General features: G+C 45.9%; 1 protein-coding gene across 1 annotated transcript in view; it reads left to right on the forward strand.

Moving 5' to 3' along the window:
- The window catches only part of SLC9A9 (solute carrier family 9 member A9), a 902,549-nt gene that overhangs the window by 552,855 nt on the left and 332,339 nt on the right, over positions 1-17,355 (forward strand). The window contains exon 12 of the mRNA XM_040428049.1: positions 12,986-13,139. Within this exon, the coding sequence (XP_040283983.1) occupies positions 12,986-13,139 (154 nt within the window). The remainder of the gene's footprint in view (positions 1-12,985; positions 13,140-17,355) is intronic.

Consider the following 17,355-nt stretch of genomic DNA (forward strand, 5'->3'; position numbering starts at 1 on the left):
AGTTTGGACAGAGGAATGAAATTAACCATCTTGCTAAACCTATCGATCACTACCCAAACAACAGTCTTACCCACCGCCGGCGGCAGGTCAGTAATAAAATCCATCAGGGTCTACTGGGAATGGGTAGGGGTCGTAGGTTACCAGCAGGGCGAGTTCTAGGTGTCTTAGACTTAGCACAAACCTCACAGGCTGACATGTAGGACTTGACATCCCTAAATAGAGTGGGCCACCAATAAGATCTAGAAACCAGCTCTCGAGTGCCCTTAAAACCAGGATGTCCACAAAAGGCAGAATCATGACACTCACCCAACAGCTGGAGACGAAATTGTATGGGGACAAACAACTTATCTGTTGGGGTGGTTGCCGGTGTCAGATGTTGTTCAGCCTTAATGAGAACCAAGATATCTTGGGTTAAGGCTGCTACGAAGATATTTGCTGGTAGGATGGATTCAGGCGGTGCCTCTGTAGGCTGAAAAGCATGGAAGCTCCGAGATAATGCATCAGCCTTCACGTTTTTACTTCCAGGCCTGAAAGTAATGGAGAATTCAAAAGGAGTAAAAAACAGTGCCCATCTAGCCTGACGGGGATTCAACCTCTTAGCAGATTCGAGAAACATAAGGTTCTTATGGTCAGTGACAACAGTTACACAATGCCTTGCCCCCTCCAGAAAATGCCTCCACTCCCCAAATGCCGACTTAATGACCAGCAACTCCCGATTCCCTATGTTGTAGTTTCTCTCGGTGGAAGAAAATTTTCTGGAAAAGAATGCACACTAGTTAGACTAGCAGGACCTTCTGAAAGGACTGCTCCTGTGCCGTCCTCAGACGCATCCACCTCCACAATAAAAGGTCTCTCCTGATCTGGCTGGATCAGAATGGGAGCGCTACTGAATGCCTTTTTTAGTGTTTCAAACAAAGTAATGGCCTCAGTAGACCAGTTCTCCAAATCCGCCCCTTTCTTAGTAAGGTCCTTCAACGGTTTAGCAATTACTGAAAAATTCTTAATAAATTTACGGTAGTAATTGGCAAAACCTAAGAACCGTTCTAAGGCCTTTAAGGATGAAGGCCTTACCCATTCCTTATTAGCTAGTACCTTACCAGGATCCATCTTGAAGGCGTGAGGGGTCAGGACATGCCCTAGAAACAGTATCTCCTGTACACCAAAGACACATTTCTCTTGTTTAGCGGACAACTGATTCTCCCTCAACACCTCTAATACTTGTCTAACATGAGACACATGAGATTTGAAATCAGGAGAAAATATCAAAATGTCATGACAAATTTACCTAAAAACTCTCTAAGAATATCATTCATAAAGTTTTGAAACACAGCTGGGGCATTGCTGAGTCCAAAAGGCATAACCTGATATTTAAAGTGTCCTGCCTGAGTATTGAACGCCGTCTTCCATTCGTCTCCCTCCTTGATTCGGATTAGATTATATGCCCCTTTCAGGTCAATCTTAGAAAACCAGGTTGCCCCCAGAACCTGGTTAAATAAATCCGGAATCAATGGGAGAGAGTATCTATTCTGGATAGTGATCTTATTCAATTTCCGGTAATCGATACAAGGCCCAAGACCACCATCCTTCTTCTTAACGAAGAAAAACCCCGCTCCCATAGGAGAGACAGAAGGTCTAATGTGCCCCTTACCGAGGCTTTCCTTAATATAATCCTCCATGGCCTTGCGTTCGGTCTTAGAGAGATTATAAATACGCCCCTTAGGAAACCTGGCACCTTCTACTAATTCTATGGCGCAATCATAAGGTCTATGGGGTGGTAGAACCTCCGGGGTAGGTGATGAGAACACATCAGAATATTCCCTAATGACCGTGGGTAATATATCAGATTCTACTGAGACCCCAGCTTGTACCACAGACAAGCACAAGTCACACTTAGGTTCCCATTTCACCAACTCCCCCCTGGACCAACCAATAGTGGGGTTGTGTAATCGGAGCCAAGGCAACCCTAGTACCACCTCGACCGGTAAGTTCTCCAGGACTAAGAGGGAACATTTCTCAGAGTGGCACACCCCCACGGTTAAAGAAATCTCTGAGGTACATGACCTCACCATACCACCTACCAGGGGAGTGGTATCAATAGCCATGACATACCCGGCCATTTATTAACCCCCGGCCATTTATTAACCCCCAGAAATATTGTTATAGGTACCAAAAGCTTACATTTCGCAATATCAGGGTGTACCTGGTCTTTAGGTTGCCTTGCCTTGGGAGACTTAACGGACACTTAGGACACTGGTTGATCCAATGGTCAGGATCTCTGCAGTAAAAACACACTCCACGTCTGCGGCGCAGATTCCCTTGAGTCATGCCGACCTGCATGGGTTCTTCGGTAGAGACCTCAGCATTGTTTCTGGGATAGACCTCAGGCTGGACCACCACCTGAGGAGAGAACTGTCGTTCCTGTCGTCTCTCTCTAACCCGTCGGTCAAGTCGGACTACAAGGGTCATCATCTTCTCTAGAGTCTCTGGAAGCTGATAACTCACTAGAAGATCCTTTAAGTTATCAGACAGACCTGACCTGAACTGACTCTTAAGTGCTGGTTCATTCCATCCTGAGAGAACACACCACCTTCTGAATTGGGTGCAATACTCCTCCGCAGGTAGATCGCCCTTAACCAGAACCTTTAGAGCAGTCTCTGCTACCAGTGTCCTGTCTGTGTCGGGATTCGAACCCGTGACCAGCCACATCCCAGGCGGGAGCCCTGCTTACTAGGCTACCGTCCTCTCTGGACATTACTCCCTGAAACCTATTATGTAACCTCAGTCTTGCCAAGCCTTGCTCATCACCCTTGATTCCCCACACCTGGTACTTCCCTATATAAGTCCAGCACTCTAGCTTGCTGATTATTGAGCTCCTGAGCCTTGATCAAGCTTCTCCTCATCTGTTGCTCCTGCTACTACTGAAAGTCCACTGCTGACCAGGAATTGCCTACCGACTACTCTTCTGCTTGTCCCTACCTACTGAACTGCTACCACCGTTGCCATCCGGATTGTCTGACCACGCTTACTGCCGCCTGCCCTGAACCACCGCCTGCCTACCGACTACTCTTCTGCTTGTCCCTACCTACTACCTGCCTGCGGTCCTTGCCACTGGGCTCCACTCCTACCTCCAGCCAGCGGTCCTCTGACTCAGGTGAGCCTATAGGATTGTTACAGAATAATCAGTCCCACTATGGAGTCCGCAATGGCCACTCTGCGTAAGCAGGTCTCCGAACTTCAAGAATTTGATACTACATATCAGGAGAAATTTGCCCAGCTCCAAGGCGTAGTCCAAAGCCAACAGAGGGAGATTATTGAACTACAGAGGCAACTCCTGGACGTCCGCGGCGCGCCCGCAGACACCCGCATGCCACTCCCATCAAGATTCAGCGGCGACAGACGCCAGTATCGGGGGTTTCTAAACCAATGCCGCATCTATTTTCAGATGTACCCGGCCCCCTTCACCACCGAGAAAAAGAAGGTGCTATTTGTGGTCAATCTCCTGACGGATGAAGCGTTAGCATGGGCATCACCATACGTGGAGACTAACAGTCAGCTCCTGGACAACCTAAACAACTTCATCACCGCCATGAGCCAAGTCTTCGATGACCCCAACCGCTGTGCGACAGCCGAGGCGCGACTACATGGTCTGCGGCAAGGGAGACGCTCCGTCGCCGAATACACCGCCGAGTTTCGCCGTTGGGTCACGGACACCACCTGGAACCCAGCGGCACAGAGAAGCCAATTCCGGCGAGGCCTGTCAGAATTAATAAAGGACGAACTCGCCAGAGTTGAGGCCCCGGACGATCTGGATGACTTTATTCATCCGGATAGATCAAAGACTCTCCGAGAGGAAGAAAGAAAGACTCTGGTCCTCGGACCACAGACCCACTTACTCCTTCTCTTCCACCGCCCAGCGCGACCCCCAGTCAGTAACTGAACCTATGCAGGTCGACGCTCTACGTAGGTCTCTATCCACAGCTGAGAAGGAGAGAAGGCTGGCCAAAAACCTCTGCCTCTACTGTGGGGAGCCGGGTCATTTTGCCATCAAATGTCCTCATAAGATACGAAAGACTATTGCCGTCACGGAGCTAAAGGAGCAACCACAGACTCCAACCCCGCCAGCAGCCCCTGAAAATAACAACACGGCGGCTCATGGATCCCATTTCATCGTCCCCATCCTCATCGACATTGAGGGGCGACAACTCCCCTGTTCAGCGATGTTAGACTCCGGGGCGGGAGGCAACTTCATGGACCTAACCTTCGCCCGCGAAAAGAACATTCCACTGACAATCAAGGCAGCCCCCGTTGACCTGGAAACCGTCGACGGATCCCCACTCTCCTCGGGGCCGGCCACTCAAGAGACCACCGAACTACAACTCCTCATAGAACCAGATCACCGTGAAAAGATCCACTTCTCTCTGATCGCCTCCCCGAAGTTCCCAGTGATCTTGGGCATCCCATGGTTGGCCACCCACAACCCCTCGGTGGACTGGGAAACCCGCTGCATACGATTCCCATCCGAGTTCTGCACGCTAAATTGCTCCCACAAGCCCGTCCTTCCACCCGAAGACACCACCATCTCAAAACTATCCGTCAAGGATCTGCTACCCCCTCAATACCGCAAGTTCCAGGATGTCTGCGACAAGAAAAACGCAGACAAGCTGCCACCACACCGACCCTACGACTTCCCTATAGAACTGTTGCCCGGAGCCGAAATACCCTTTGGCAGTATCTACTCCCTCTCAGAGCCTGAACTCAAGGCACTGAAAGAGTACCTGGACGAGGACCTGAGGAAGGGGTTCATCCGGCCCTCCACCTCCCCCGCGGGAGCCCCCTTTTTCTTCGTAGAGAAAAAAGACTCCTCCCTGCGTCCCTGCATAGACTACAGAAAGCTTAATGACATAACCGTAAAAAAACGGTACCCGCTCCCACTGATTTCCGAACTCCTTGAGAGACTCCGGGAAGCGAAGATCTTCACCAAACTCGACCTTCGAGGGGCCTACAACCTCGTCCGAATCCGCCCTGGGGACGAATGGAAGACCGCCTTCCGGACACGTTATGGTCATTTCGAGTACCTGGTCATGCCTTTCGGACTCTGCAATGCTCCCGCCACCTTCCAGCACTTCATTAACGACGTCCTCAGGGACATGCTGGATCTGTTTGTAGTCGTTTACCTGGACGACATCTTGATCTTCTCTGAAGACCTCGAGCAGCACCGCGAACACGTCCGCAGGGTACTGCAGAGACTCAGACAGAACTCTCTCTATATCAAGCTAGAGAAATGCGAGTTTGAGCGAACCACCACTCAGTTCCTTGGATACATCATCTCCCCAGAGGGCCTAAGTATGGACCCGGGGAAGGTCCAAGCTGTGATGAACTGGCCCGTTCCGAAAAACGAGAAGGAGATACAAAGATTCATTGGCTTCGCCAACTTCTATCGGAAGTTTATCCGGAACTTCTCCAAGGTCATAGCACCAATCACCCAACTCACCAAGAAGGCAGTCCCCTTCTCCTGGACACCCGAGGCCCAGGAGGCCTTCACCAAGTTGAAACTCCTTTTCACTTCTGCCCCAATTCTAATCCACCCGAACCCCGAGCTCCCATTTACAGTCGAAGTGCATGCATCAGACTCTGCGGTTGGGGCAGTTTTGTCACAACGGACAGGGGAGAGGATGCTATTACAGCCGTGCGCATATTTCTCCCGCCAGATGTCCTCCTCCGAGAAGAACTATGACATCGGGAACAAAGAACTACTGGCGATCAAGGATGCCTTCTCCGAGTGGAGACACCTGCTGGAGGGAGCCACCAACCCCATAATCGTACTAACTGACCACAAGAACCTCGAGTTCATCCGCAGCGCTAAGAGACTCTCAGCCAGACAGGCCTGATAGAGCCTATTCTTTTCCCGCTTCAACTATCTCATCACCTATCGCCCTGGATCAAAAAACGGCAAGGCTGACGCCCTCTCCAGAATGTTTTCTGAGCCCTCACAGAGTAACAAGGGCCAAAATAACATCTTACCCGAGAGAAGGGTCGTAGGGGCCACCTACTCTAAAGAACTCCTGGGCACAATCAAAGAAGGATACGAAAATGACCCCTTCCTCGCCCACCCCACAGGGAATGTCAGCCTTACGTTTAAGAACGGTCATTGGTTTCATCAGGACCTACAACTATATGTACCAGAAATCGCACGGCTCGAAGTGCTCAAACTCAACCATGACTCCAAGCTGGCCGGCCATTTTGGCACAAGAAAGACCCAGGAGCTTCTCTCCCGCTCTTTCTGGTGGCCAACATACAAGGAGGACATCAAGAGGTACATCTCCTCGTGCGCGCGTCTGTGCCCGCAATAAGACTCCTCGTTCCTCACCCGTGGGTCTGTTACAACCCCTCCCTATTCCCTCCCGCCCCTGGGGCTCGATCTCCATGGACTTTGTGGTAGACCTTCCTCCTTCAAAAGGGATGAACACTATCCTGGTCGTGGTCGACCGTCTCACCAAGATGGCCCATTTCATCCCCTACAAAGGCATACCCACCGCCAAACAGACGGCCGTTCTAATTCTCAGAGAGGTCTTCAGGCTGCATGGGATCCCGGACGACGTGGTCTCCGACCGAGGCGTACAATTTGCCTCAAAGTTCTGGAAGAACTTCTGCCTGGCGCTCGGGGTTAAAGTGAACCTATCCTCCGCATTCCACCCTCAGTCAAACGGGCAGACTGAGAGAACTAATCAGACCCTAGAGCAGTACCTACGCTGTTTCAGCTCCCACCTGCAGGATGACTGGCTTGACCATCTCCCCACGGCCGAGTTCGCCTACAACAATGCTGAGCATAGCTCAACCAAGCACAGCCCCTTCTTTGCTAACACAGGCTCGCACCCGGTGTTCATTCCCCACCTGCCCGTCGCCTCCACCCTCCCAGCAGTGGCCGAACGCCTGACAACCCTACAGGAGGCACAAAAGAACATTATAGACAACCTCCAGCTCGCCCAGAGGCGTTTTAAACAGGGAGCAGACAAACGTCGCAAACCCACCCCGGGCTTCCATGTGGGAGACAAGGTGTGGCTGTCCACCAGGAACCTCAGATTGAAGGTCCCCTCCAAAAAGTGGGCCCAAAGATACATGGGTCCGTTTCGGATCACCGCACAAATCAACGAGGTCACGTTCCGGCTCGACCTTCCGGACTCCATTAGGGTGCACCCTGTCTTCCATTGCTCACTCCTCAAGCCATACGTGGAGAACACCTTCACAGGCCGCCACTCGCCCCCTCCACCACCCGTGAGGGTACAGGGTGAAGAAGAATACGTTGTCGCAAAGATCCTCGACTCCAGGATCCACCGGGGAAGATTACAATACCTAATTGGGTGGGAGGGTTACCCTCCCGAGGATAACTCCTGGGAGCCAGAAGAAAATGTCCACGCCCCCAGACTGGTAAAAGAGTTCCACCAACGGCACCCCGGTAAGCCTGCCCCTGCGGTGCCCGGAGGTCACCTTGGAAGGGGGGGAGTACTGTCGGGATTCGAACCCGTGACCAGCCACATCCCAGGCGGTAGCCCTGCTTACTAGGCTACCGTCCTCTCTGGACATTACTCCCTGAAACCTATTATGTAACCTCAGTCTTGCCAAGCCTTGCTCATCACCCTTGATTCCCCACACCTGGTACTTCCCTATATAAGTCCAGCCCCTTGCACTCTAGCTTGCTGATTATTGAGCTCCTGAGCCTTGATCAAGCTTCTCCTCATCGGTTGCTCCTGCTACTACTGAAAGTCCACTGCTGACCAGGAATTGCCTACCGACTACTCTTCTGCTTGTCCCTACCTACTGAACTGCTACCACCGTTGCCATCCGGATTGTCTGACCACGCTTACTGCCGCCTGCCCTGACCCACCGCCTGCCTACCGACTACTCTTCTGCTTGTCCCTACCTACTACCTGCCTGCGGTCCTTGCCACTGGGCTCCACTCCTACCTCCAGCCAGCGGTCCTCTGACTCAGGTGAGCCTATAGGATTGTTACAGTCTGGTTCATCATACAGGGTACCCAAGGCCTGAAAAAACTCCTCCACTGATGTTAAACAACTGGCGTCAGCAGGTAAAGAAAATGCCCAGTCCTGGGGATCACCCTGTAAACGGGAAATGACAATGCCCACGCGTTGACTCTGGGGGCCAGAGGATACAGGGCGCAAACGGAAAAAAAGTTTACAATTTTCTTTAAAGGAAATAAACTTCTTCCGATCTCCAGAAAAGGGCTCAGGAAGCTTAATCTGGGGCTCTAAATGCGAACTGGAGGCCTGAGGGATGGAAGTACCTTGTCCTAGCTCAAAAGAACAGAGTTTCTCCCCTAGCTCCTGCACCATCTGCATCAGGTTAGAGACATGGTCAGTTAGGGTCACCAGAGGATTCATGATACAGTGGTTAGGTTATGGCCTGTTAATCTGTGACGGTCACGTACACTACACACAGGGGGGAGGATAGTGACCACTGCGCTCCACCCTCACCCCTGGCCCTGCCTACTTGCCTCGCAAGTCCTAATGACAGGAGACAACTAGACGGCAGTCCCTAACTTAGGATACGTGCTGGGAAGACAGACAAGACAAATAACGGAACGTGAACGGACCGGGTCAATACCTAGAGAGCTACGCAGTACTAAGGAATGAGCAGAGAATAGTCAGGAAAAGCCGAGGTCAAATACCAGGAGAGAAACAAAGTACAACAGGAGTCCGCGAAGAATCGTCAGGTGGAAGCCGGGGTCAGGATACCAGGAGAGATGCGCAGTACAGGAGGAGCAGGCAAAGGATCGTCAGGGAACAGCATCAGGTAGTATTCAGTAGTCCAACAAATAGCCAGGAACCTAGAATTAGCAGGCAACCTGTGGCCAGCAGGCTGCCTGTATTTATAGTGGGGTCTGAGGGTCATGTGACGTGGCCAGCGTCACATGACCGACAGACAGACAAGTCGAGCACCGAGTGATCAGCTCGGCGCTCAAGGCAGACCTAGGAGCAGGGAGCCTCCCAGCTAGCAAAGCTGCCCTGGGAACGAGGCCAAACACAGATCCTCGCCCCCGAAGCTAAGCAGTAGGTCTGCGGCTGATGGGAGACTGAGTGCGCCTTTGGCGCCCCGTGACACATACAGTCAGAGCTACAATCGAATGGTTTAGATCAATGATGCCCAACCTGTGGCACTACAGCTGTTGTAAAACTACAACTCCCACAATGCCTTCTGTAGTCCGATAGCTGTAGGCTTTCCAAGCATGCTGGGAGTTGTAGTTTTGCAACAGCTGGAGGGCCGCAGGTTGGGCATCCCTGGTTTAGATCAAAGCATATTCAAGTGTTAGAACGGCCAAGTCAAAGTCCGAACCTAAATCCCTTTGAAAAAGAATGGCAAGACTTGAAATTGCTGTTCACAGACGCTCTCCATTCAAACTAACTGTTTGAGCTATTTGCAAACAAGAATGGGCATAAATTTCAGCCTCTAGATATGCAAAGCTGGTGGAGACATTACCCAAAAGACTTGAAGCTGTTATTGCAGTGAAAGGTGGTCCTACAAAGTATTGACTCAGGGGGGCTGAATAGAAATGCACACCAAACTTTCCAGATTTTTATTTATAATTTTTTTTGAAAACCATGGAAAAGTTCAAGGGGTATGAATATTTTTACACTGTAGGTGTAATGGCAAAGCCCTTTGTTCTTAGAGGCTCATTTGCATTTAGCAATGTGGGCAATTAGGAACATAGGACCAACACAGATGCCTTCAGCTGCCAAACACGCATGCAATATAGGTTAACCTGTTTCATAGGTATAAATTTGATGACAGATGCCCTTTGTCTTCCAAACAATCTTCTTAATAGCATCTTTAAGCTTTTAAAAATGCAGACGTTAGAAGGATGTTTACCATTTGGAAGGGGTAGAAAAACAGGGGCAAGATGTTCATTTTCATGGCATTAATGAAAGCAATGTTGACCAGTAGGGTCAATATCCTTAGCAATAGTGAAGACAGCAACCAATTTTTATAAAGTGATGCTAACAAATTTAGACTGTACATCTGGATTAGTACCATGATACCACTATTATAATATTTGTTGTTAGAACAGGACTATGATTAGTTTTAAAATGGGTCTCCTGGAACATCAGGGCATGAACCATCTGTGCATATTATACAATTTCAGAACTATGGGGTAGATTTATCCCCCAAAGGAGCTGTGAAAAATGAATGCTGGAATCTGATTGGTTGCTATGGGCAACTAAGACAGTTTTTCTTTACACCAGTTTTGATAAATCATCTTATGTTTCAGTAAAACTACAAAGGAAAAAAGAGGGTGGAATGAGAGGGGTGTGACAAAGAAAGAGAAAAAGATAATAAGATGAAACAAGCAGGTAAAGCTAAGTTAAAGGGGTTGTCCAAGATTATTAAAAATCTTGGAAAAACCCTTTAATTGATTAAAATTAATAAATTATGTTATACTCACGCTTTTCTTAGTTCTCTGTGGCAGTGATGTGCCGGTAGATGACATGTGACCACTGCAGCCAATTACTTAGCAGTAGACCTTTCATACTGTATACCGGCATGTCACCGCTGCAGTTTATAAACAAGCAGTGGAGGAGGGTCAGGCCAGTACTGCAAAGAACGCTGCTGGAGAAAGGGGTGAGTATGTTATCATTTGTTATTTTAGGCAATTAGAGGGCTTGTCCAATATATTGTTCATTATCACCAACAACTCCATTAAATATAACCTTGCAAAGATGGAACAAGAGTCACCTAATGTGGTGCTCTAATCCTGACTAGTAGCTACAGGGGAAAGACATGCAAAAAGTGTCCATTCAGACATATTATAAATGTGAGGCTGACTGAACTGTGAGCCCTAGAACCCCCTAACTGGCAACAGCTTGTTTAGTGTAAAAAAATAAATAGACACCATATATACTGATAGCCAGAACCTAAACAGGAAACTGAGAGGATAAAAGGGGTGCAATCCAACTATAAATCTCTATGTAGTAGTCAGGACTAAACATTATTTGACACGAATAATAATGGCCTAAACCAAATAATTCCTTATTGCAAATATACATTTGCAAGTGGTTTATATAATTTGGAGCCAGACTTCTGAGTAAAAAGTACAGAAAATTCTAACAGGACTCCTAGGAGAGACTGATTACCCCACCCACAAAGGATGATTGACAGCTTTCTGTGTACACATACTTATACAGGGAGAGCTGTCAATCATCCTGTGGGGGTGTGGTATTCAGGATTCTTGCTGTGTCTCCCAGGAGTCCTGTAAGGATTTAATCAACTTTTTACTTAGAAATCCTTTTCAAAATTCCATAAACGTATATATCATAGAGCTGAGCTTTTCTCCCTCTAATATATTCAGCTGTCAGACAGGATGGCAGAGATCAGATGACCGGTAGGATATATTGATATATCTTCCCATGATACATTTCACAGTACAATGTGGTAAAAAAAAACATAAAGATACCTGTTTTATATAAAAGACAGTAAAAAATAAATATAGTGTATATGTTTGTAAGGGTGACAGGCTTCCCTTTCAAGAGTTAACATTTTGGGATAATCCCAGATTATTTGTTTCTATTCTCTGTCTCTGGTCAGGCATATATACGCATTTCAAGGTCCTAAGTTATCTCACATTGAGATACATGATAGCCTCCTATAGGTGGCACTGAAAAGACAGTTTTCTTTCATCTGGAGAAGAGCTACAGTATTTTACATACTTTTACCAGAGAGGTGTTGCAGTAAAATCTGTCCTCCTGTAGCAGGATCTCCAGTACAAACAGAGAAGGAAAGGGATGAGAATTAAAGGAAAATGCTGTAGAGAAAGAAATAAACCATTGTAATCTAAATCTTTTAGTCTATTTTAAAGCAAATATAAAAAAAATATAACTTTTGCTTATACAAAAAAATACAGGGCTTTTCAAATAAAGAAACAGTGGAAGAACACCAACACAGATAAGATACAATAATTAGTTGCATTCTGTCAGCATCTATGCACAATATATGAAGCTATCCCATGTTGAACAGGCATCTGAACTACTAGTAAAATTCCCCCCTCCAAAGCCATAAAATCAGTTCATGATGCCCCCCTCCTAAGGATAGACCATCAATATAGAATCAGCAGGGGTCCAACACCCCACACCCTTGTCAAATAGCTGTTTTAGAGTAACTCCAGTGCTGGCAGTCGATGCTGGCTCCATCTATTGTGTAGTGGACGGAGCCAGTAACCACACCATAGTGCTGCTTCCGTAGGAAACGCCCTCTTAGCCAATCACTGGCTGAGGCGGGTCATGCTGGTCCGGTGATTGGCCGAGCAACCGTCTCCAGGTATTTCTCTTTGTGCACAAAACTTTCGGGGATCAAATGCAATGATTCTTATAGAACCATTAGGAGCGATCCGGGTAAAAACTCACTGAAAAGCTACATGCACACGAACGTTGTTTGTTTCCGTGTCCGTTCAGTTTTTTTTTGCGGATAGTATGCGGACCCATTCATTTCAATTGGTCTGCATTTGTATGTCCCGCAAAAAAAATAGAACATGTCCTATTCTTGTCCGTTTTAGGCATTGTTACAATGGTGCCCTATTTGGGTGTGATTAACCTTAATTACCTCTCGTTACTGTCCGGCATATAGATATCAGTTCGAATGTGATTGTAAACCCTTCTGCTATTTCTTGTAGAACATTAAACAGTATGTACAGTACACAGTCTGATATAATAGGACCAAATGTATTAATCTCTGAAATGCATATTTTAGTTTGAAATCTTTTAGGGAAGATTTATCAAACTGGTATAAAGTAGAACTATCTTAGTTGCCCATAGCAACCAATCAGATTCCACTTTTCATTTTCCAAAAGCGCTGTCCAAAATGAAAGATAGGATCTGATTGGTTGCTATGGGCACCTAAGCCAGTTCTACTTTACACCAGTTTGATAAATGACCCCATTTGTTTTGATTACTTACTTTTGATGCACGATTTCTTTTCGCAGGTTTACGTGGCGCTATAGCTTTCGCACTAGCTATTCGAGATACCGATTCTCAGCCCAAACAGATTATGTTTACCACAACGTTGTTGGTTGTCTTCTTCACCGTGTGGGTTTTTGGAGGTGGTACAACACCAATGCTGACATGGCTCCAAATCAGGTTAGTTATATGTGTTTTGCGAAATTTACAGGGGTTTGGTGACTGAATATGGTGTTAGTAGTTCATGTTATTATTAAATCCAATCCTTGTAACAATACTCAAGAAACCTAATGTGAATATAAAAGGATCCAAAGGCATGCAGTATATTTGTTCTCTTACTGTCTAAACAACGTTGTCCCGTATACACATGCTATCTATGGGCCCATATGTACATGGCCAGATAACCTGCTGAAACCAGTGCCACTCTTTATATGGCAAATTTTACACTCTGCACTTGTGCGTTTTTCATTGAGCTGGTAGTTTCTACGATCGCTTATTCCCCACAGTTGACAAACTGACAAACGATGATTTTAATGGCCACATAAATTATGCGAAGATTGCTTGCTTGTTGTTTGATTGCTTTACATGTTTACATAGGGCAGTATCAAGACCAAAGTACAAATGACCGTATGAGTATTCTGGCCACAGCAGTCATCTGGTTTAGGCTTTTGTTGGGTGCTCGTCCCTAGGTGATCCCACTCCACCCTTGGATCAGTGGCTCAAAATTCAGTAAATGTGTCTTAATTCAGCCGTAAACAGTGGATCAATAATACAGAAATGCTTCATGAAGCTCTATAGCCCAGTGGTTAAGGTTCTCAACTTTAATGTAGAAGGCTGTGAGTTCAAATCCCAACATAATCATTTAAAAAATGGAGGCTAAAATAAATACTTAAATAGACACACCAACCTTTTGGAAAAGGATTTAGGAAAACTAGAGGAATGGTCAGAAATCTGGCAACTAAAATTTTATGTTGATAAGTACAAGATAATGCACCTGGGGCGTAAAAACCCAAAGACTTAAAGGTAGGCAGACAATGTCATAGAGCAGCAGGAAATGCTAGCAGAATGCTTGGGTGAATAGGGAGAGGAATTACCAGTAGAAAGAGGGAGGTGCTCATGCCGCTCTACAGAGCACTAGTGAGACCTCATTTGGAGTATTGTGCTCAGTACTGGAGACTATATCTCCAGAAGGATATTGATACTTTGGAGACAGTTCAGAGAAGAGCTACTAAACTGGTACATGGATTGCAGGATAAAACTTACCAGGAAAGATTAAAGGACCTTAACATGTATAGCTTGGAAGAAAGACGAGACAGAGGGGATATGATAGAAACTTTTAAATACATAAAGGGAATCAACAAGGTAAAAGAGGAGAGAATATTTAAAAGAAGAAAAACTGCTACAAGAGGACATAGTTTTAAATTAGAGGGGCAAATGTTTAAAAGTAATATCAGGAAGTATTACTTTACTGAGAGAGTAGTGGATGCATGGAATAGCCTTCCTGCAGAAGTGGTAGCTGCATATACAGTGAAGGAGTTTAAGCATGCATGGGATAGGCATAAGGCCATCCTTCATATAAGATAAGGCCAGCGGCTATTCATAGTATTAAGTATATTGGGCAGACTAGATGGGCCAAATGGTTCTTATCTGCCAACACATTCTATGTTTCTATGTTTCAGGCCTAAATTTTGAGGCCCTTTTTCAAGCATTTGTATGTGCACTCCCGGTTAGGATGGCTTCCATGTCCTAATCGGGAGTACACATATTCATGCTTGAAAAAGGGACTCAAAATTTAGTCCCATAACGATGCTGTATTATTGATGCACTATTTACGGCTGAATTAAAGAATTTTGGTGTGTCCACTGAAGAAGTACAAATTCAGTCTCTGATCAGACCTTGTAAATGTACCTTACATAGGCTGGTCTAATATACCAGGCCCTGTAATTCACCATGCCCATATCTCAAACCCAAAACACAGTGGCGGACATACCATGTGTCCAACCTGTGCAGCTGCAGGTGGATCCAGTAGGTAGAAGGCCACTGTTACCTTAAAAACAGATTTATACTGTCTATTAAATTGCATGTATGAGACTGAACTAATGAATTCCATAGCTCATGTAGCCTGTGCGCTTTGTGCACCCCTGCCGAAATACACAGTTTTTTCTCAGACGCTTTGCTGTTGGTTGATTTAGCCCTGTTCAGTAGATACTTAAGACATCAGACAGACATCCTCAATACAGAAAGGAGACAGCTACAGGCTGGACTGTCACATATCGAGGTCTTTATTGGCCAACAGTGGAAGTGATAGTGATTCTCACTTTGTAACATTCACCGCTAGTGCAGAACCATGAGAAGGAACAGAAGTAAAGTCAATAAAGTTAGCAAAGAAAGCTGGATTCGTGTGAGACCAGGCTTCCAATGCATAAAGTGTTGCTCAGGAGACAAAGTAGTCAGGAGAAGGAGAATACTTTTACTCTGTATATTTAAATCTGCATAAAATATAATGGCAAATGTATAAATCTACATGTCTTTCTCTGCTGAACTGCTGATTTAGTTCAGTGGTTCTGATTTCCATCCAGAAAATCCAGACGTATGTAAATGTCCACGGAGCATCCAGATACATCCGTATTTTTCAGACCTATTTACTTGAATTAAATATATATACTTACAGGTGAAACTCGAAAAATTAGAATATCGTGCAAAAGTCCATTTATTTCAGTAATGCAAATGAAAATGAATTGCATTAAGCAAGCAAGCTTAAAATTAGAATTTTGTGAAAAGGTTCAATATTCTAGGCTCAAAGTGTCACACTCTAGTCAGCTAATTAGTCCATACCCCCTGAGCAAAGGGAACCTGAGATTGTGACTTTGGGGTTTCATAAGCTGTAAGCCATAATCATCCAAATTATAACAAATAAAGGCTTTAAATATCTCACTTTGCATGTAATGAGTCTATCTCATATGTTAGTTTCACCTTTTAAGTTGCATTACTGAAATAAATGAACTTTGCACGATATTCAAATTTTTCGAGTTTCACCTGTATATGTAACCATGATGTTTGGTGGTGGAAAAGATACCACAGTGTGTCCAAGAGATTTTTTTATGGTTGGGCAGAGCACATAGGCTGAGCCTAATTTATGACGAGGTGTACGCAGCCTTTGGCAGTCCATGCACCTGAACTGAAATCTATGCCAGCCCCTGGCTGGCCTAAATTTCAGTCTCCTTCTAAGGCCTCCTGTACACGGCCGTTGCTCGGCCATTCCGTGCATTGGGAACCTCAATTTGCGGTCCCCAATGCACAGGCAACATCTGTGCGGCTGCCACAGACGGATCCAGACCCATTCAACTTGAATGGGTCCGTGATCTGTTCACACCACAAAAAAATAGAGCAAGTTCCGTTTTTTTCTGCGGGGCGGAGGCACGGAGAGAAACTGGAGGGTTCCATGCCTCCATTTCGCACTGCACCTTCTGGATTGTGGACCGATTCAAGTGCGGTGCTCAAACGGCTGGGGGCCTGTATATTGGGCCTAAGCCAGAAAACTGGACTGAAAGAAGAGTAAATGTGTTGGGGCCATTGGCCATGCCTCCTGCCAGCCCTCGCCATGCCCCCTTTTCTGAAAAGTGGGGAGGGCAGCAGAGAAACACCACTTTAGTGTTGAAAAAGGTCACAAAGACGCAGTTTTGCAACTTTTTTCATGCTATAAAACTGTTGTATATTAATAATTAATTAGGCCCTATATATTTTCCTTCTCCCTGGAGCGCATGTCGGGCACACAAGATCTGTATGCATGCAGGTGGGCAATACTAAGCAATGACCACATGGGGAATAGCAAGTATTGGATTTTGTGGCAAACAGAGCAATCTTTTACTTTCAAGTTCAGGAATTAGAATTTTTTTGCTTTAACCTAAATAAAGAGTATCTCGGTGTGTTGTGTGGTGCAGAATAGCATTCCCATTCATTTCCAGAGCACTCCATTGGTTCCCTCTCAACATCAATGGTCCCATTTCTTTGTATTATCATATTATTTGTTTAGTAGGACCGCCGATCAGTCACAAGTGTAATTATTGAGCAGAGAGCTTAGGAAACGTTTCTTGCTTCAAGTGTTCTTGATTTACAAGTGTATTGTTTGTTACAGTTCACTCATTGTATGACGCAGGAACATTGTGTACTCTGTAATTTCATTTTTCAGCAATTCAATTGTGGGTTCAGAAACGCTTATAAAAATTTAATTTTACATATAATATTGTATTAGAGTGAATTGTTTTTCTTAGCAGACTGCTGAGGAATTGTCTATACAAAAATAGATTCCAAGCTTAATCAGATTTGTCAGCATGACACATGCAAAGTGTCTGTGTGGGCTGTAAATACTGTCTTTGTATTCTCAGGATATTCGGAG

Source organism: Bufo bufo, chromosome 4, assembly GCF_905171765.1.
Source record: "Bufo bufo chromosome 4, aBufBuf1.1, whole genome shotgun sequence".
NCBI classification, from domain to species: Eukaryota; Metazoa; Chordata; class Amphibia; order Anura; family Bufonidae; genus Bufo; species Bufo bufo.